General features: G+C 45.2%; 1 protein-coding gene across 4 annotated transcripts; it reads right to left on the bottom strand.

The window, feature by feature from the left end:
* Positions 1 to 22: 22 nt before the first annotated feature.
* LOC128771789 (ankyrin repeat and IBR domain-containing protein 1-like) lies at positions 23 to 18,589 on the bottom strand. Of its 4 annotated transcripts, XM_053887535.1 has the most exons (21): positions 17,537 to 17,770; positions 16,704 to 16,857; positions 16,311 to 16,589; positions 15,584 to 15,884; positions 15,072 to 15,254; positions 14,471 to 14,588; positions 12,022 to 12,230; positions 8,934 to 9,022; positions 8,719 to 8,863; positions 8,271 to 8,437; positions 7,689 to 7,777; positions 7,107 to 7,237; positions 5,629 to 5,763; positions 5,215 to 5,301; positions 5,083 to 5,149; positions 4,732 to 4,877; positions 4,464 to 4,642; positions 4,344 to 4,395; positions 3,287 to 3,398; positions 2,410 to 2,450; positions 23 to 2,176 (listed from the first exon to the last, which is right to left on the bottom strand). In XM_053887535.1, the coding sequence occupies exons 3-21, from the start codon at positions 16,496 to 16,498 to the stop codon at positions 1,337 to 1,339; spliced, it is 3,279 nt and encodes a 1,092-aa protein (XP_053743510.1). In that variant the 5' UTR covers positions 16,499 to 16,589; positions 16,704 to 16,857; positions 17,537 to 17,770; the 3' UTR covers positions 23 to 1,336. The 4 variants fall into 4 exon arrangements, with proteins under 4 accessions (XP_053743510.1, XP_053743509.1, XP_053743511.1 ...); XM_053887534.1 differs by lacking the exons at positions 16,704 to 16,857; positions 17,537 to 17,770 and adding an exon at positions 18,435 to 18,589; XM_053887536.1 differs by lacking the exons at positions 16,704 to 16,857; positions 17,537 to 17,770 and adding an exon at positions 17,844 to 18,416.
* Positions 18,590 to 20,133: the final 1,544 nt, after the last annotated feature.

The following is a 20,133-nucleotide window of genomic DNA, read 5'->3' as shown; positions in this document are numbered from 1 at the left end:
AGGAGTGATCAGCCCACAGACGTTAAAAGTCAACACACATTTATTGGCCTCACACATCAACCTGCTTCATATAAAGAGGGAATGTATCAAGTATAAACTACCAAAGTGCAAACAGCATTTCAAGGATTAGTCGCTTCACCGTAGAAAAGCTCTTACAAAACCGTCGTGTTGTTTTTTTTAATACAGCGCCGGTACTCGGAGGCGAACACAATGGAGCCGCGGCGCGCGGGAAAAAGGATCCACTTACGTCGTATGGCACTGGAGAAATCTAATGTCGCGTCAAAAAGGGACCGCGAGTATAGCGCTCCTTGTTTTAGCGTCTTAAAAAAAAACCCCGGCAAAGGAAAGTGAGCGGTGGTGCGGAGGAACAGCGAGTGAAAGTGGACCGGCGCTAGTGCAGAGAGATCACGCCGGACAGGAAAGGCACTGTGTTTCGGGCGCGGGCGCGCGCACCCTGCAGTCTGCCAAGGCTCAAAAACAACTACAATAATCCCAGAGACTCCGAACTTGATTGTGCTCGAGTTGAAGAACTACCTTTTGGACCCCCCAGTGGCGCCCCCTGTGGGTGAGTTAGTGAAACCGAGTCAGTCGCTATATCTACAAATCCACTTGGTGACTGTGCTCCGGAGTGTTTGGCACCGATGGAGGAGGAAACCTGGACACTTCTCCTCCTCTCAAAACGTATTTCACCACAAAACCGAGACAAACGCTACTTTCCTATTGTTCCCTGTCCAGTCGGGTTAATGGATCACTTCGGCTCCCTCTGCGGTCCAGGGCTGCGCCGTCACACCTGGTATTGGATCAGAACTGTGTCTCAGCGAACGCCACCGGCGACTTCGATCCTTCCTTCAGTCTGACCTTATCCGTTTCAACTCCATCTGACGTTTCACACGCGACAAATCCAGGATGAAACATTGGTCATCCAACCTGCCAGATCCATCGCCTCACCTTCACCAGTGTCTGCAGCGCATCTGTGTTTGTGTCCTTCATGTGGATCTCAAGTGTTTCTAGTTAATAATTAGACGCTGGTCAAACACGCCTATAGTCACCGCACTGAAACACACGTTGCCCTTGTGTTTGGGGTCAAACGCACCTGCTCCTCCACTCTGTTAGTAGTCATCTTACTTCCGGTGATAAAAAAGGAAAAGACTTGATATCAGTTAAACTTCTTCAATAAATATTAGATCAACCTCTAAACCAGTTAGTGTTTTAGATTTGCCAGTCTGGCACCGACCTTCACGCGACGCTAACATCTTCTTGCCCTAAAACATTCTTCACTCCACCTACATTCCACCTCAGCTTTGGCCTCTTGGTTTGCTACTTTCTGTTCCCACTGTCACACCAGGTGCACCTGCTCCTCCCACTCTGAAGAGCTGGTGCTGGGCAGCTGGTCTGAGTCACACTGCGGGGTGTCCACGTGGACCACCTTGGAGCCTCTCCTCGCAGCAGAGTCCGCTGACGTCCCCGTGGTGGCTTTGTTGGGCGAGCTCTCCAGCTTGACCAGGTCCAGCTGGGTCGGCCGCTCCACCGCCACCACGTTCTGCTTCTCCTCCGTGTCGATCTGGGGACAGAAATCCGGCGCTGCTTCCTGAGGTTTCCTGTTTTCCCGCCGCGCCGCCTCCTCTTCCACCAGCAGGTCTCCACCCGCGTGCGCCGATGGCAGGTTGGTGTCCGGGAAGGTGGCGGGAACCAGGCTGATGCCCTGAGGGTTCATGTCGTGGAACCAAGCCATGATGTTGCCCAGCAGGTTAGCGTTGGCGGCTAAGCCACAGGATGACGACGGATCGTGGCTGCTGCACGTGTTGGAGTCCAACGTGTCGCTGGAGGAGAAGAGGCCGGTGGACGAGTTCCCGCCCCCTTGAGCCACAGGAATTGGCACAGATGACCGGTAGACCCTCTGGTGATCCTCGGCGTGCTGAGTCACACCGGCGGCTGCAGGATACTGGCTGGTGAAGGCCTCTCCCAGCTCCAGCAGCTCAGAGCTGCTCAACGACACTCGCGGGAGAGTCTCCACGGCCGAGGAGCCTAGCTCCAGTCGGGATGGCAGCGACGTGCCGATGGCACCCAGGGACGCCTCCTGTGCCAGGGCCTCCCCTCCCGTCATACCTGAGTCTTGCAGAGACAACTGAATGGCCAGTAGAATGTTGGGGTCGTCGTCCTCCAGAGAACCGAGGCCCTGGATCAGAACAAACATCCATGAGCGTGTGGCTCTGGCTCTCCCTCCAACCACAGTCACATACGGCTGCACAGAACACGGCAACATCAGCGGCGCGGCGGGCCGTCGTTTCACGCCATTACACTTTTCCAACTGCATTTTCAATTCTACCTCAGTCGCTGAATTAGCAAGCGACTCTGCGCCGAACGTGTCTAACCTTCAGTCAGGTTCCACTGAGCAGCTGTGACACTCACCATCAGGGGTCCTTGCCGACGTCCTCCACCCTCCAGTGTGTCTGTGAACGAAGCAGAAAAATGACTCACTCAGACAGGTTCGATTATGTTTTTAGCATCAACTATAATGTCAGCAACGTTTGCCCAGGTATTTTCCAAATATGACCCACAAAAGATCATGGGATCAACTGTGTATAGACACCTGAGAGACCTCTTCACCACGGTTCAACACTTTCCTGAGAGATGATGAAGTGTGGTATTGACTGTGAGGGTCATGTATTTGTCTGGTTGGACTAAGCTCTTCCTATAAAGCAAACATCAGAAAGCAAAAAGACCAAACGTCGGCCATTTTTGTAGTCCAGATTTTTTCAAGTGAGGTGACCATTTTATTTCACTGAATATAACTTGAAAATGGTATTTTGATGACAAAATAATACCTACAATAGAACCCTTTGAACAGGCACTTGGGTTTTGACACCTTATTTATAAGCTCTCTGATGTAATAAAATGATGCAACACAGTGGCGGCACGTCTCCAAAAAAACGAGGTCAAAACTTTTAGTCTTGTGTCATGAAAGACAGTAACTTACTAACAGACTGCTGTATTTGACATTTTAAAGTAACAAAAATGACTTTTCAATCCCACCACATGTGACATCCAGTTCAACAGAGAGTAACTTCAGTTCATTCCATTCTTGGACTGTGTCTCTGATTCAGCAGTGCGGACGTCAACTGAGCCAACACATGTGCTTTCATCAACCAGGTCTATTTATCAAGGAGACGCGGTGGAACTGTGGCTCACTTTTCTTCTGTATCTCTGAGTGGAATCGCAAATGTGTGATAACTGAGACCTCTAAAAGCAACTGCTCGACGCTAGAAAAACAAAAACATTGTGGTACCTGAAAAGCCGTCGCTGGGGTCTTCGGTGTCTGGTGTGTTGCTATGGAGACTGGGCATGTCGCCCCGTCTCCGCTGCCTGTGCCTCCGTCTGTACTGGAACTCGGCGTACTCCTGAGAAGAACAAGCCGTTACACCTTTCCGGAACAATTTCGCCATCACTTTTTACAGCCTCAGGAAATGAAACCTGTCGATCACTGTCAACTTTTCTACGAGTCAGTGAATCGGTCTTCATCATGAGCGAACATTGTCACTAAAGTCAAGTCTGCTACTTGAGTCTTCCTGAGCATTATTATATGTTGAATTTTAAAGGCACATCCATGGTCAGGAGGCGGCGTGGCTCCCGGCGAGCTGATCATTCGATCTATGAGAATTCAATCATCGAAATCAGAGTGCTGAACAAAGTAGGCTCCCTGTGGGAGGCGGAGGAACGTGTGCTCCATGCCGCAGAAAAGCTATCTATAATAGCCTGAGCGGATTAGGTTTGATGAAAGCCTTGCATTTTTGTGTATCCAACAGTTCAGGGAGAAGAATCACAGACAGCCTCAGGAGATGCTGAGCAGTGCGAGTCTCTCTCCGACTCTGCCTCCAAATAAACACAATTTCAGACTCCAAATAATGTTTAAAGAACCAGATCTCTACTGGATAACAGCGGCGCACGGAGTCAGCTGCGCGGGTCAATACTGGACGACAAATGACTGGGCGCGACCTGCTGCTGTGTTTGCCAGAGAGCCGAGTTCCTTCACCGGGGGAGCGTGGAACCAAATGGCAGGTTCCAGTGATGAATAACATTCATACTCGGGCCATTTTGGTTCCTCAGTGTCAAGCCAGGGAAATGAAAAGATGAAAATAACGGATGACGGCTTCGTGGCAGAGGTTAGGATTTAACTGAAAAGAGACTTCAGCCTCAGAAGAGCATTGAATGTGATTGGCTATCAGGGTCGCAGGCCTTGGCTCTTCTGACAGGAGTTTGGTTTGAATCACAGGATGTTGCCAGATCTAAAGCACATGTCATCGGAGGCTTCACACTTCACACTATTTAGACAGGAAATGGCTCACCTCAGGTGAAGCGAAGCCTAAATATTCCCAGTCCCACGTTCCGCCAGCAAAACTGTGTAAAAGAAAACAAAAAATTAGATGAAAGATCCGGAGTATTGGAGGTGCACGTGGCTTCCTTACCTGCGTCTGGGTGCTTCAGGGGAGTCGTTGGGGGCCACCCCCCTCGCCACAGAGGCCAGGAACTCCTGTCTCTTCTGCTGGACCAGACAGGCCGCTCTGATAATCTTGTGGCGCGGCGTTCGCAGGTAAGGCCGGTTAACCTTCTGCGCCAGGTCTTCCGTTACCATCTCCAAATCCGTCTGGGCGTAGACAGAGTTTTAAAGGTCATACAGGAGAGAAGAGATATTCGTCACTCCGCGAGGTGCTGAGCTGGAGCGGTCAGGTAAACCTGCATGAGCTCGTAGATCTCTTTCTTCGTGCTCTTAGGTTCGAGGAAGAAGCCGTAAGGATAAGAGCATTTGAGGATCCGCCGGGTCTTCAGTAGCTCAAGGACTGCATCTTCGATGAACGTTGTGTCAGGCGGCCCTCCGGCTCCTGCCGGCAGAAACACAGTTAGAGAGAACAGACGTGACGCTCCGATTTACAAACTGGACATAAAAACGTGTTCTCAATAAGCACAGCTGTGTAACGCGACGCTGCTATTCAAACAGTCTCCTCTTGGGGATGCAAGGAGGCTCCTATGAAGACGCGTCTCAAACCTAATGAAGATCGACACAGTTATGACAGATTGTGCGCTCACTTCCACTTAGGGCTCGACTGAGCTGCTCCATCTTCTCCTTGGCGGTTTTGAGCAGCCGCTGCTCCAGCTGCGGAGAAACACGATCCGGTTCAGAATACTGTCGGGCTGGAATTTGAAAGCCGGCCTTTTCACCTGGTAGCTGTGCTCGTGGTTCTTGTAGCGCGTGTAGTAGTGCATGAAGCGGTCCAGCTCCTGAAAGCTCTTGTGCTTCTTCTCCGCCTGTGATAAACAAACGGGCAGTGACGAAGCTGCTGGCAGAGCCGAGGTCGTGGACAGCAGCGGCGGTGGTGAGGAAATCGCGTGATCGTGGGCAGCTGCTGCACTAAAGCCTCCAGAGAAGTCATGTCTTGAGGTGTTGAAACTTTTACCTCAACAAGCCAGAGCTGCTAATGCACCGCTAATGTGGCACTTCTGTGACAAACAGGACACTCCTTTTTTTGTCTTAGCACTTGTGCAGCCTTTGGGGACCCATTACTGGCTCCACCGCTCCGACCACAGTGCCACAGCAGCTGTGCGATCACTCAGGTGAAGCCACCGTCTCAGTACCTCCTCTGTCATCTCCTTGGACTGCTCCTCCACCTGTTGGATCACTTCGTAGCGCGTGCAGCGGTAGTAGCCCCCCGTGGACGAGCTGTGCTTCTTCCACTCCTCCAGGCAGATCCAGCAGAAGTCGTACTTGCACTGAGGGGACACGTCAACACTTTTTATCTACGTTTTTGCATCTTTCCAATGTAATTTGAGGCATTTTTCATACTTAATTTAATCTTCTATTGTGCGTCGATTAAAGCTCTGAAGCAAGAAAAGTATAGGTCATTGTTAAGGCCAAGCAACGCCGCAAAATAGGTCATGATGAAGGATCCCTTTTGTTCTGGTTCATTCTTTCAAGTCAAGCTACTGACTTTAGCGAGCCCCATTATAAACCAAGAAGCAATGCAAACAATGAACATTAGCAACAGCATCCACTGGTGTTTAAAAGAAGCAAAGAGTCAGTAAAATTTCTAAGTCAAGCCTTCTTTGTTTTTTCCTTCAATAGTCATCAATCGATTAAAGCTCTGAAACAAGAAAAGTATAGGTCATTTTAAAGGAAAAGCACCACCACCAAAGAGGTGATGATGGAGGGTTCCTATTGTTCTTGCTTAAGAAAAGCAATTGTAGTTGTGAGGAAGGATTGGTATTACAGTAGACAGCTTGTTAAACCAACAGGCTTGGGATTAGCAATTAAAGGCCACACAAGAGGAAGGAAAGTGGCGGTGAAAAGACAGGGAAATAATCCTTAGTAAAGAAGGGCGCCTCGTTTCCAAGCAACAGGCAGAGAGACCGAGTCCCCAGCAGTTAATGACGGGCCGAGCACAGACCGAAACCTTGCGACACGCGAACACCGCTCAGTACCAAGAGGTGGTCTGGGGGAAAATAACAAGGCCGCCAGAGACTGATCCAAGCAGGTAATGTGAAGACACTACTGGGATGGAAATGGCTAGGCCATTCATTTCATGTTTGCAAGCGCAACCACCCACTAGGTAAGCAGCGAGAGGAAAACAGATAAACCTTCACAATATTATAAAGCCAATACATTCAAGAATGATTTGGCTCTTATGTGAAACTTATATCTACACTTCAATTACGCTTTTAATCTGACCGTCCCCAGCAGGCAGGGAGGAATGACAACGTGCTAATAATTTCTGCTATATGAAGCACTTACATTGTTCCTAACATATAGAACACATTGTTAAAAAGAAAGTATTGATTCATTTCTCCTCATTTCTTATGAGGAAAAGTGTTCTTGAGTCAAGGCCTCTCTGTGATAATGTTGTATGTCCTGGAACTTTTTGCTCCACAAACAATACAATTCCAAGTACAAGGACTTTAAAGGTTGCAATTGTTTTGCCAACCCACCACGAGAACTTCTCCATGAGTCAGCACATTTAGCGACATCAAAACCATCAGTCAACCATATTCCTCATCACTTCCTTTATATATACACAATAATTCTGACACAACTAAAATGCTTCTAAAGTGGAGCCCACCTTCGTACACTGCATGTGGTTACAGCCTTCATTTTTCTGAATCGGAGACTTGCAGTTGGCGCAGGGTTTGGAGTTTGTCAGCAGCCACAAGCAGTTGGCCGCATCCTCGTACGCCTCGCTCACTCCAGCCACTTAAAACAAGAGAGGTAAACCGAATAAATAAAAACGTAATGAGAGAACGGCCATTATCTCAGGAACACACTGCTGCTCTGATGGACTAATGCTCGCTGCTGATATATATTTGCTTAACAACCCTCAAGATGCTCGTGTGCTCCTGAATGAAATAAAAGCTTATTATCGGAGCACCTCTAATGTGCCGTTACAAAGTCAGGAATAACATACAACCAGTCCTGCATCACAACAGACAGCTCCACCTTCAGACCGACAATCTCAGTTACTCATCCATTACTGCATTTGTTGCACGTCACTTAAAATTGTTTGCTGAAATACATCAAATAATTATCCTAAATAAGGAGGATCTATGGTTCACATCAAACTGTTCTGATGCCAGCAGTTAGTGCCTTTACATCATATTCAACTGTAATTACATTGAGTATGTGTCATACTCAACCAAACACTCACATTCTTCAGGTCTCATCTCATTGACTTTCTGAAGCCACAGCCTCCAGATGTCACAGTAGCAGGGCTCATGAGCCTCGCCCTGACACTCCCTGCAACGCACAGATGGCAAAACATTTTCACTCCAGATGACACTAAATGGATGAGGATGGTGCAACTCTATTTTGCTGCATTTTCACTTCGAAAAATTGTTGAAATGTCTCAACAGTCACACTTTCCAATGATAAAACTCTGAGGTTCTTCTGCATAGAAGCGATGATTGAAGTATTAAACCTTTGTCATGTTTACTCTGTTCATCCTCGGTTCTGTTTTGATTCACCAATGCTGGCAATTTCCCTTGAAAAAAACATGTTGGATTATAATGCCCACATGATTTCCAGCTGCAAAAAACTGAAACAATTTTTTAAGTTTTATTTTCTCTTAATTATATGGAGTCAGTTACTGGCTGAAAATGTACTTGATTTCACCTTTTACACCTTTAATGGAATCAATTCTTTTAATCCAGTCCAACCTCACTGTTAAAACACGACACAAAGTTCAGCCACAATCACCCTTCATACCAAATTGAAGGAACAAAGCACTGACCAGCAGAAAAGATGGCCCTTCCCACAATCCACCGCCGGAGCTCGGAGGCGGGGAAAGCTGAGAGGGTCTGCGTTGGCTGCTCCGGGCGCCTGAGAGTTCAGTCGGACCGCCCGCTCACAGCCAGCCTCGGGACACCAGCGGATGGCAGGATTGTTGTCTACAAACGCCTGGGAATGCCAAAACGACTGACTTTAGTTAGCCTCATTATAGACCAAGGAGCAATGCAAACAATGGACATCAGCAATAGCATCCACTGGCTTAAAAGAAGAAAAGATTCAGTAAACATTCTGACTCTAACTCAAGCCTTCTTTGTTTTGCCGCAACACTGACACCAAATAAATCTTCCAAAAGGCTCCACGAGCAGTGAAAGAGTTTCGCCCCCTTCAAGCTTTCGGTCGGAAGCGAGATTTAGGGAGGAAAGCATTTGTCTCATCTCTAATTGGACGACCTTGATGTCGAACTGCAGGTAGCGCCGGTCCATTTCCCTGGACACCACACTCTCGATGACCTCCACAGGGACGAGCTGATAGCAGTCAAAGGCGGGGCAGAATATGTTGTGAGCCTCGCCCTCCTGGATCTTCAGATTTAGAAAGCTGGAAGGAGGAAAAAAAAGACAGTGTTACAGGTTGTTTTTCAAAGTCCATCCTCCCTCAGACAACTCACCCTTCCCAGCACGCTCTGCAGAACTCGTGACCACAAGACATGTCAACAGGTTCTTCGAAGACAGAGATGGAAGACATGCAGATGCCACACTAAGGAGGAAACAGAGGAGTCAGTGGAAAGCGATTGCGTGTACCATGTGCTAAAAATGAGTGAACCGCTCAGGAAGTGAATATATTCTGAAATGTTGAGCTGAACGTAGTAGGAATAAATATAAAAATGTCAAGCCAAAAGCGACATGAAGACGTCTACATGCGAAAGGATGTATATTAAAGCCTTTGAAGAAGTTTTAAAAATCTGTCCTTTGAGAATCAACTAGAAACCGATGCATATGTTTGTAGAGAGACTTGCGACTGCGCTTGGAAGATATGCACTGCTCCTGAATTTCCTGTGGAAGTCGAAATCTTTAAAGGTTCAGAAGGAAAACGCTAAGCATATCAAATGACTCGTTCTTGGGAAAACCTTCTGGGACCTGAACGCTGCGTCATCATCGAGGTAACAATGTGTTAATAAAGTTTGAACCAGTGCGGGAGCCGTGGTGTGACATTAAACTGTCCCCAATTCTGGGCCAGCAATATGTTCCTCACACCCACAGCGGTGTCAGAGGGGCTCGGCCAGAATGGCCCTTGGAAAAGACACAAAGGAGCCGAGGCACATCAACCGCATGGACATTGATTTGAGGGAGAGAGAATGTCATTTCATCAACCGTAACCTTTTCATACCCCTGGAATAGATGCAGTCAAATTGCCAAGTGCACATCACAACGTTTTAGAGACAAGAGAAAAGCTTTCAGTTCTAATTTAGACCCAACTGATATAAATTCAGGTAATTTAGAATCAATTGAAAACAGATGAGTTCACGCTGTTCATAGACACTTTTCGCACTGCAAGTGTCAGTGATGAGGGAAGCGCTGCCCCTGGAGTCCACACAAGGTGCCCACACTCTACCATCCAACCAATTTATTACTACAGCAAATGAAAAGACAAAACAAGGACAGAGTTATCAACATCCAAATCAATGTACTTTAGTCCACCAACACAACAGCGGTTAATAGATTAAAGAGGTCATAAAACCCTTTTTTATGACTCAGTCATGACCAGACTGCCGAAGTTTACTTTCATAATGATTGCAAATATACAATAACAGTAAAAACCTTGAAACAATTCTCATGAATACCAAGGGCCTTTGCAATATAAAAAATGTGAGCGCTTTATATAAATTCATCACTAAACTCCACAAACATTTGCTGGCTCATGAAATAGTTTGATGTTCATTTTATGTCGTCCCTCTCTTATATCCTGCTGCAGCACTACAACAGCTCAAGCACTCAGGTTAGTTTACAATCCAGGTTACCAGATTTCACATATTTTACTGCCACAATATTTCCAGTCTCACAAAAGAAGCCAGTAAAAGACAAGGAGAAGGAGAGCAGCAAGAATGATGACGGAACAGTTAAAACATGAGACAAGACACATTAGAGCGCTAAAAACAGCCACTTTCAAAACACAGTAATAAATGTATGTATATATTTATATTCTCCAGCAGACCTTGTATTATACAATTTACAGCAGAAAGGGAAATAAAAAAAGAAATATCTAACTCTACTTGGTCTTCAAAAAAATGTCCTAATTCTCCTGCATTATTTTGTGGCTCAGTAACTTAGAAAAAGCTTGTTTCTACTGTCATAGATTACATTTTCTAGTGATTCATCTTGTTCTCTAAACCCATTCTTGAGTATCATAAAGGTGGTTATTGCTGCCCTCTAGCTGCAAGAGTGGCTTTTGTTCTGGAGAGGTTGAGATGAAAGGCCACATAGAAGAGGGAAATAAGGCAACCTTTGCCGCCAGACAGGTGGAGCAATGAATATTTAAGGACTTTTATGAACCACCTCAGGAATTTCTGTCAACATGTTGACTGAATTCCAGCTCTGGAGTGCTGCCACATTCTGGCCTGAGAAGGCCAAGATGCTGTCCTTCCTCCTGAAGGTTGAATTAATCTTCTTCATCATCCTCTACACTTGGAACAAGAAAACAGTAACAGTAACTAACTGTCTTTCATTAAAATGGGATATGAGACTTTCTGGGAAACAGACACTCCACTCAGCCATATTTGGTTACTTGATCAACTACACCGTTGCACTCTGAAAGTCGCACTTCTGCATGGTGAAAAAACACGAAACATGGACGGTTGTTTTGAGAAAAATCCACTTCTGCCCTTCACAGTACGTGTCAATCCCGTCTTGCATGCATGAACCACAGCGCCATTCAGGACAGCTGATGTCATTGTATGTCGAGTACATAGCATAGCAGCCCTCTGTAAAACACTGTGAAAACCACGGACAACGTCTCCAAGTCGGAAATGCGTGGCACACCGAAGGGAAGACAGGGAAGTTGTGGGAATAAGAGAAAGTCGTTCCATGTTTTCATCCAGTAATACTGGCAACAAAGCACCGGAGCGGCCATTCTTCCAGCCTCCCCTGACAACACATCTACAGCTGCCATGACCACACTCAAGTGTACCCCGGAAACTATTCATAAATAAAGCAAAGCGAGGACAGGTTGTTCTGCGAGCAGCAACACCTGCCTTTCAGCTCAATGATTGTGCTCACTCACTACACAAGGCAACAAAAGAGAAGCTTGTAGAAGACGCCCCAGCAGCTAAAGCCTGTCTTTCACTGCTCTTTAATGATCATAAAGTGTTTACCTTTCAACTTTTAAGAATATTATTGGCTAATTTGTTTTGTAGTTCACAGGGTTCTGCCCTCGAGGAACTATTAGCGCGAGAGAAGTCAACAGCGAGGAAAGTTCAGTGAAGGTGAAAGACTACAGATAGGAGGCTGTTCATTTATTTTATGGTAATAAACAGCTTCAGAATGTTGGCAGGGTAGCCTAACACTTATCTGTTTCATCTCTTAAAATTGCCTTTGCTAGGGAAAATAAATGGACTCGTTCAGAAATATATTCCTCATGAAACAGACAATGGATAGACATGGTGACATCTACCCTTCCACAGGCACGTCTCTCAGGTACAACACAAACGCTTTCACAATGGCTTATCTTTCAGAATCTTTGGAAAGAAAAGGTTTAGTCACCATTGCAGAGTCTTCATCCGTGGGAGTGAGGTTGATCTGATCAGGGGAGGTGATGGAGGACCGTGGTGTGCGCGGCGTCCGTGGGGAGGGAAGCGTGTCCCAGGCGTTGTAGCCGTTTGGAGGTGGATTAGGCATCTGTACCCCTGAGCGTTGGCAACATTCTTCAGCATTGTTCATCCAGGCCTCTAAGAGCTTCTCTCTGTCCCAGTCTGTGGAAGGAAAATATCAAGAGTGGGTTGGATATAATGCAATTGAAGCAAGAGTTAGAGGAGTCCCAATAAAAAAAGTAATAAAATTACAAAAAAAAAATGCAAGAAAACGTTGCACCATTTAATTACTGACTACTTAACATAAGAGAAAGTCTCCTCTGCTACGGTGTTTTTTTTTAAATCTTAAAACTGTTTTAAGTGCGTCCGGATTAGGCTGAATTTGCTATGACATTTTCTGACATACCTTGGGCACATGATTTATTGTGGCAAGGTCAAGCCAAACAATGAAATCTACTGCAATATGCGGAAAATAATAAAGGAATACATACATTTATGAAGAGAAAAACACAATTACAAGTGATCAAAAACCATCACAAAATAATAACTGTTATTGATATTATTATAATTACTATTATTATCAGTAATTAAGGGATGCAATAAAACTGAAATTAAATAAACATTATGACACTACGGGTAAAATGGACCTCACAAGAGACAGAAAATCGAAAACACACCATAATACCAACAATAGCGATAGCAAAAAAGAAAAATGATCCTGTGTCTGGTCTAAATGAAAATCAGGATTGACGATGAGAAGTGTGCTGCATAAACACAGGCATCCATAACTTGAATTTACAGTCACTGTTCTCCTTGGATAAATGTAAAGCACTTCACCAATAAAAATGACCCAAGCTTCTTCCATGAATGCATACATGGACTCACTGGAGTGGAGGAGGAAACGCCAATAATCCCTCTTTTCTCACATAACCAAACAATGGCTCATACAAATCCCACTTCAGCGGCAACAATTGCTGCATTAAAAAATAAAATAAATAAAGCCAACACTACAGACCTGCTGCCATCTGGGTTTCTCATTTAGAACTGCTCTGCACCAGCACATTAACACAAAAACAGAAGAGGTATTCGGTGAAAATATTTAATGGCTCATGCTCCTGATTTTTCTGACAAAAAAAAAGAAAAAGCGTCCCTCGGAAATAAGCAACACGACCCGGTCAACTGTGCAATTCGCCCATTATCGGCTGTGAGACACGTTTCCGTGACGATCAAATGCCACAGACTCCAAATGGACCTGTTAAGATGATGAACGCTGCAGTGCTTTCGCCTCCATCACCATTCAATTAAGACTAAGCACTGGATATTACCATATCTGTGTGCTCGCGGGCTTTCAAAAGAGTTGGGATTAAAAGTTTTCACATTAAGCATTAACTATGAAGCTCTGCTTAAATAACATACATTTGTCAAACACAGACTGACGGCAGAAATGAATGACATGGAAGGATTCAGTTGAAGAGATTTTTAACAGGCTCAGAAGCAGCATTGCTGCATTTGCATAACAAGAGAAATAAAAACATGGATTGTAACCTCCTGGACTGCATAAATAACCATGGACAAACTCTGAATCAATGTTTGTAGGCTTCTCTGCTGAAATCCCCAGGGACAACCTGACCAGCCCCTTCTCACAGGGCAGAGACAAACCACCATGACGTGTTGTGACATACCCTTCTGAAACAAAGCTGTCAAGACATAAACAGCCAACTTCTGCAATGATTTCAAAGGATGCCGTACCCTTCTGTCATAAACATAAGCAAGCCATGATCCCGACTTCAACCCATCCACGACACTCCACTCCACTACCTTCTGAGGTGGAGCACAGAGCTAACAAGAGCAGGGGCGTCACATTTCCATAATCGGCGAACAGAGCCGCTACTGGGCACCAGAATATTTATATGTTTGTCGCCAGAACATTCTGGAATTCAGAGAGCAACAGGGCTGATCAGATGAAGTGACTACGTCTCCACTCTAACCTGGAGTTTCATAGAACAATCCCGGCAGAAGAACTTCTAAAGTTGAGAAATCAAGGTACGGCAGTACTTAAACAATATTAAAAGGAGCGACAAGGAAAGTAAAGTTCTGTTATTGATCAGCAAGGTCGGTGACAGAACAGGTTAGAATGAATAATAGATAGCTGAAAACACACTAATCTGAGCTGCATGTCTCGCTCTCCACCCAAGTTTTCATTGGCGTCAGGAGAATGAAATCATTCTGCCGTTCATTCAACAAATTCACTCTTTGCTGCAGTCGTTGCTTATGACGTACGTATTAATAACCGCAGATCTGATCACATCAGAGATTCTCAACTAGACTCAGTGAAGAAAACGACTCAGAGTCTGTACCATGTGAGGGTCAGGGTGCATGTGGGTCTGCAGAGTTTATTTTACCATGGGCGCGAAGCAGAGCCTCAGCAGTGAAGAGAGGCGCCTGCAGCATGTCTGCCGTCTCCACTATCAGCATATCCTTTAGCCTGCGCAGATCCTGCGGCGGCAGGCCCTCGTATATCTGAACAAGAAGTGAGGAGAGAAATACCAATAATGCAACACAATGAAACCACAAATGAATTCCAGTCTTCCCAAGCATGATCCACCTTGACAGTCTCTCTGCTCCCCCTGGGTTATGGAGAGGCATTATGGGGTAGTGATTGGTCCAGTGCATTTTCATTTTCCTCGCTGTGAGGGGGCATTACTACCATCTAAACGTGCTTTATGAATAAATGTAAGAGTGATGAAGTAACACAAACTATACAGGAAAGCATACATCATCATGGTTACTGTGTAATGGCGTCCAATTCCAGAGGAAATTCTGGACAATTGAGTGCTAAAATGTGGGCCAAACATCCTCCTTATTTAGAATTGGGGGTCACATTGGAGGGGCATCAGCGCAGAAAAACGGCATGACACCAAGATGGGTCAGAACAGCAGAGTAAACACTGTTTGAGCAGATCCACATGCAGCCTATTCTCGTATGTTGGTATTTAAAGTGTACCTCTCTTCGGTCAAGGGCTGCATACTCTGCCTCGATACCCTCGGCCTCGGGGGCGAGAGAAAAGACCATCTGTGACTCCAGGCACAGCGCCAGCTCCTTGTGGTGTTGCTTTTCTGCGCAGTCACATGGAGTCTCACGGTTTTCATTCTCCGCGAAAAGGTCTGCTTCTCTTTGGACCAGAAGCTGAAAACATGAGCGATAGATTTCAGATAAGAAACAGAAAACGTTCAGTCTTCTGAAACATAAACCTGGTACGTATGAAGACTGCACAAAACAAGTTCAATGGCAAGTTAGTTTTCTAGATTCCCCTGTGTGTGGGACAGTTTCCCAAAGAAGCACAAGAATTTCCAGGAATCTTTTCACCCCCTTGATTCCGAGAAAACAATGCAGCTGCTAGTGAGAGGAAGATTGATTCCTGAGAAGTGTTGGGTGAGGAGGGAAAACTGCACCAGCTCACTGAACTCTTTTCAACAATGACCCACTGTAAACAATCCAGTAATTTGTGTCTTTACCTCCACACAGGTCTTCATGCCCGAGGCGGCAGCATAGTGCAGGCATGTGTTTTTCTTATTGTCTGTCGCGTTGATATCAGCCCTCTCATACTCCCCGTGGTCCAGCTTTGCTCCGGTCCATGCCAGAATGATTTGCAGGCACTGCGCACGTCTGTGTTCATCTTCATATGGCCGGGATATTCTGGGTTGCAGCGCCCCGTCTGAGGTGAGGATCTGGGGTCCCATGCACAGAAGGTGTATCGAAGTCTCGTTGTGTATGTTACGTTTGTTAGGATTTCCATCTTTGCTTAGAAGAAAAGACCTGGAGTGAGGTACAAAGAGCGAGTGAGTGACGGACAGACTTAAGAATTCATGAGGGCGTTCCAAAGTCTGAAAACCCACAAACTTATATTTAGCAAAGCAGTACTACATGCTTGTTCTTTATGAGCCTATGAGCATATTTCTAAATACATAAAGATGAATGTATAATACAAGTGAAGTTATGATAAAATGACACACTTTTTAAAAAGATAAAATGTTTATAACAGCAAATCAGCAGAGTAAAATATTATATATATATTTATTATACGTGTTATTGTCATAACAAATAAAAAACTAACTTGCAACATAATGTCAAATTCAGCTGAGACATGGTGGGCATCCAAATGGTGTCCCCAAAAGTCAACAGCCTGAGCCGTATCTGCCACTGTAGGGAACGAAATCAGGTGAGAGTTCTGACAACACTGACCTGAGTAAACGTGCCATGGCGTGTCGAGCAGCATAATGCAGAGGAGTGTTGTGCTGGTAGGACTCTCCATATGTAGCATTTGGATCCAGAGCTTCTTTAAACTGCACATTGCTTTCGTATAAATGGCAGGCCAGAATCTCATCGCCGTTGATGAGAGACTTGCGAAACTTGGTGGCTGTGTTCCCCATGTCTTTACGCGTCAGGCTGCAGTTCTGAGGCTGCAGCTGCTCAAGTTGTCTTCAACTTGCTTCAAGTCCGACAGACCAACATGATGGTGCCCTGGAAAACAAAGTGGAACGTGTTGAAAAAAAATTCCAGCCAAAGTGTAGAAACAGTCGACAATCAAAATGATTTAAGAAGGCTCCTCACACGCCGCATCAGTGTGCTGCCCACCTCATAACACCTTACTGTACACCATCTCTCTGCTTCCTTGTTTTCCTCATCATATTTCTACCCCAGCCCAGAGCCAAACACAGCGCGACAGAGCAAGACTTCCTCTGACATCACCAGGTGGTTCCGGAGTTTCATGCCAGTGCTACTCATCCCACTGACATCAGGAGACATGGTGAAGCAGGGAAAGAGCACAGAGTCAGCACTGCACCTCCACCAGAGCGCCATATGCCACGAATGCTTGAGCAGAGCCCTTATGGACATATAGAAGGACAACACACTGCTAGGGAAAACTACTGTGAAAACAACTGCTTGTACACACTATTGAGCCACCTTTCTAAATGGTGGTGATAGTAGCACCGCATAAATATCTGTTTACATGTTGGCACATTTTATTTTTATTCAATTTTATCCATCCCCATAGAAATTCAGTGCAGCAGGTTGCTGTGAGGACAGATGGTTTCGGACATGAAGACACAATGAAACCTGTAACAGCCAACCTGAGGAGATCCAAAAAACACAAGCCCTGCTCTTTTTATAAGACATTTTAATAAAGAAATCTGATATATATCAATGAATACCCATCTATTTTAAACACCTTCTGATGTTTCAAATTCTAGATGTAAAATGTGCAAGCCTTTCAACAGGCTTTAAGTTTAAACAAACACAGAGAATGTGACTTGTCTGTGGAACTTGTATTTGGATATAAAGCTACAAGAGGGCATGAGACAGTCGCAGACAGAGTCGCACATCTACACAACACACAGCAGCCATGATGAACCTCATCCATCATAAGTCAATATTTAACTATGCGGTACTTTCCAAATTATTTTTACCAGCAACTATTCTCTCCATTTCCTGGTTGACGGCCGCCCACTTATGCCGAATTTAGACACTCAGCTTCCCCTGCCTTATCGCAGTCATAATACGTCCTGTTCATAAAATGTAATGAAATATTATAGAGTTTGGAACCGTCACACACTGAATTTACATTTTGTAACCAAGGAATAAGAGCTCATGAAATTGAACCGTAATGGCATAATAAAGTCAGTTCTTTGAAGTTGTAAAGCCAGAAAGCCATATTTTGCTCTGGCACTGATGAGATTATTGTACACACACAAAAAAAACATAATGATTGCGCACCTGTTGCTGGAACAGTAACCTTTACAGGGCAAGAATAGTTTGTAGCACAGTGGCGTCCAGTTAAACCACAGTGTCAGATGCGGTTTTAAGGCTCATGTTTATGACACTGTGAACAACAAACACGGCCAGACAACGATCGGTCAAGTTAAACAGTAACTGTTATCTCTGTCAGACAGCTCTCACAACAAATAGTTGCTCCATTTTAGTCAACACCAGTAAACAGTTGCTCTTTGAACACTTGTGTAACAACATAAGCACCAGCAGTGTTGACTAATTTACCCGAGTTATTACACCCGCCTGTTAGTTAGCACTTTTCACGCAGGCCCTCTTGGTTAGCTCAGAAACAATGTCGAATAATGTCACGTTTGAGAGCAGCAAACCCGAACAAGTCCGCGTCCATAGATGACAGCACACGGACTTTGGTGGCCAACACGTCCCCGTGCTGTCACGCCTCGTGTTTCTAGCATCCAGCGTGAGCTTCAAGTGACTCAAAAACACAAGACAGTGCGCTAACGCCAACGCTAACTAGCATGCTAACTGTTAGCAACAAAAACTCGCCGTCAACAACGGTAAGCGAGGATGTGGACTGACCAGGGTGGGACGAGCTGTCGGTGTAGAGCCCGGTGCTGTGCTCTGCTGTGGAGCCCGCTCACAGGCGTCGGCGACAGATGTTCATGGAGAGAAGTGGGTTACTCCGCTGCCTGTCAGTGCGTGCTGAGCAGTGATGCTCCAGCGAGTCATGTCAACTCCTGTGTGCCTTTCAATAAACCCCCCGAAACTGGCCAGAAAGACACAAGTGAGCGGCTACAATCGTTGACCAGCATCTTCCCCCACATACTTTTATTGCATTTTCTCCGCAGCTTTGACCGGTGAATGTATATGTTTATACGCTTTTTTTATATTTAGCGCATACATTTTTATAGTTAATAAAATGTATATGTAATTTAAGATGACATTTCAGAGTATTTTTTATGTATTATTAATATTATTAGTATTATTACTTAAACGATTTTGAGTTGGAGAAATGAAAGTCTAAAAGTGACGGTGAATTGAATCATTCGATTTTACTTTGACACCATTAACAATGAATGTAAAACGATTAAGGTAAGTCTTTGTTGACTGCATTTTTCATGTACATTTTTCTAGTCAACTTCACAGCTCATGTAGTTACAACTTATAAACAGCAGATAGCGCCAGACTCCATTTTTCTAAACTCAAGCGTCACGTGAAAATGAGGAGCAATAAGGTCAGAACAGGGACGTGACCTCTAGAGGTGCTAGAGCGCCAGGTCCTTCACCCTGGAAGAGAAAAGTGCCCCCTCTGGAGTTTGTTTTTCTCAATCTTGAGAAAGAAAAGCTGCTCTACCCTCCTGCTGCGTCTCAGGCTTGACCACTATTCCAAAGATACTTTAATTTATTATAATAATTTTTAAGATGGGTGTTTTTTCCTTTTAATTTTACTCCAATACTTGAATATTGAGTAGCTTTTTCATAGGCGGAGGAAACGTAAACTGCAGGACGAGCTCTTTAGCTGGCCTGACATCATCAGAATGGGCATCTGTGTGTCCACAATGGTGGGCACCGGAGTGGTGGCTCCTCAGGGAGCCACACTCTCACCCATCCTCTTCACCCCCACACTTTCACTCCATCTCAGACGTGCAGAAATTCCCTGTCCTGTTGACCTCAACTTCTATCATAAGTTGATTCTCTGATTCAAATAATTATACAGTTTCCTATGTATCTAGAGTTGGGTCGCGGGGGCAGCAGCCAAAGTAAAGATTCCCATCTCTTCCTCTCTCCAGAGGGTCCCAGGCCTCCTGGCGGCTGGGGATGACTGGGAAACCCAGTGAAAAACATGAGGCACCTTGACTGGCATCTCTCAATGTGGAGGAGCTGTTCTACTCCCATTCCCTGCTGGATGATGGGGCTTGATCTTTTTTAGAGCCCAGACATTCTACAGAGAAAACCCATTCATATCTGTGATCTGGTCGATGGGGAGCTTTGGCTTTTGGCTCAGCTCTTCACCAGGACTTCATGACTAACAGCGTTTTATACACAGTCCGAACTGGATACTATCCACCTTTATTGTTGAAGCATCTATCACCGGTGCTCTTTAACAGGGAACTGGAGCACAAACACGCCTTTTGAAGCACAAACATACTTACGCATCGTGTGTCACCTCCTGATTCATTCATTCATCAGTTTTTCCGAGTTGCTGTGACTCCAGATAAACCAGCGCTTAATTTTTGCTGGTCATTATTGGAATTTAATTTAGAGCTTTGAAGAAAAAT

The sequence above is a fragment of the Synchiropus splendidus genome, chromosome 15 (assembly GCF_027744825.2).
Source record: "Synchiropus splendidus isolate RoL2022-P1 chromosome 15, RoL_Sspl_1.0, whole genome shotgun sequence".
Taxonomy (NCBI): Eukaryota; Metazoa; Chordata; class Actinopteri; order Syngnathiformes; family Callionymidae; genus Synchiropus; species Synchiropus splendidus.
This window is presented reverse-complemented; position numbering and strand designations above follow the sequence as displayed.

Excerpts from the sequence above, each read along its gene's own strand:
- LOC128771789 (XM_053887534.1), bottom strand. The coding sequence starts at position 16,498 with ATGGGGAACACAGCCACCAAGTTTCGCAAGTCTCTCATCAACGGCGAT. Across the intron at positions 5,150-5,214 it reads ACCACGAGCACAGCTACCAG|CTGGAGCAGCGGCTGCTCAA; the intron begins GTGAAAAGGCCG and ends GTTTCTCCGCAG. Across the intron at positions 4,878-5,082 it reads CAGTCGAGCCCTAAGTGGAA|GAGCCGGAGGGCCGCCTGAC; the intron begins GTGAGCGCACAA and ends TTCTGCCGGCAG.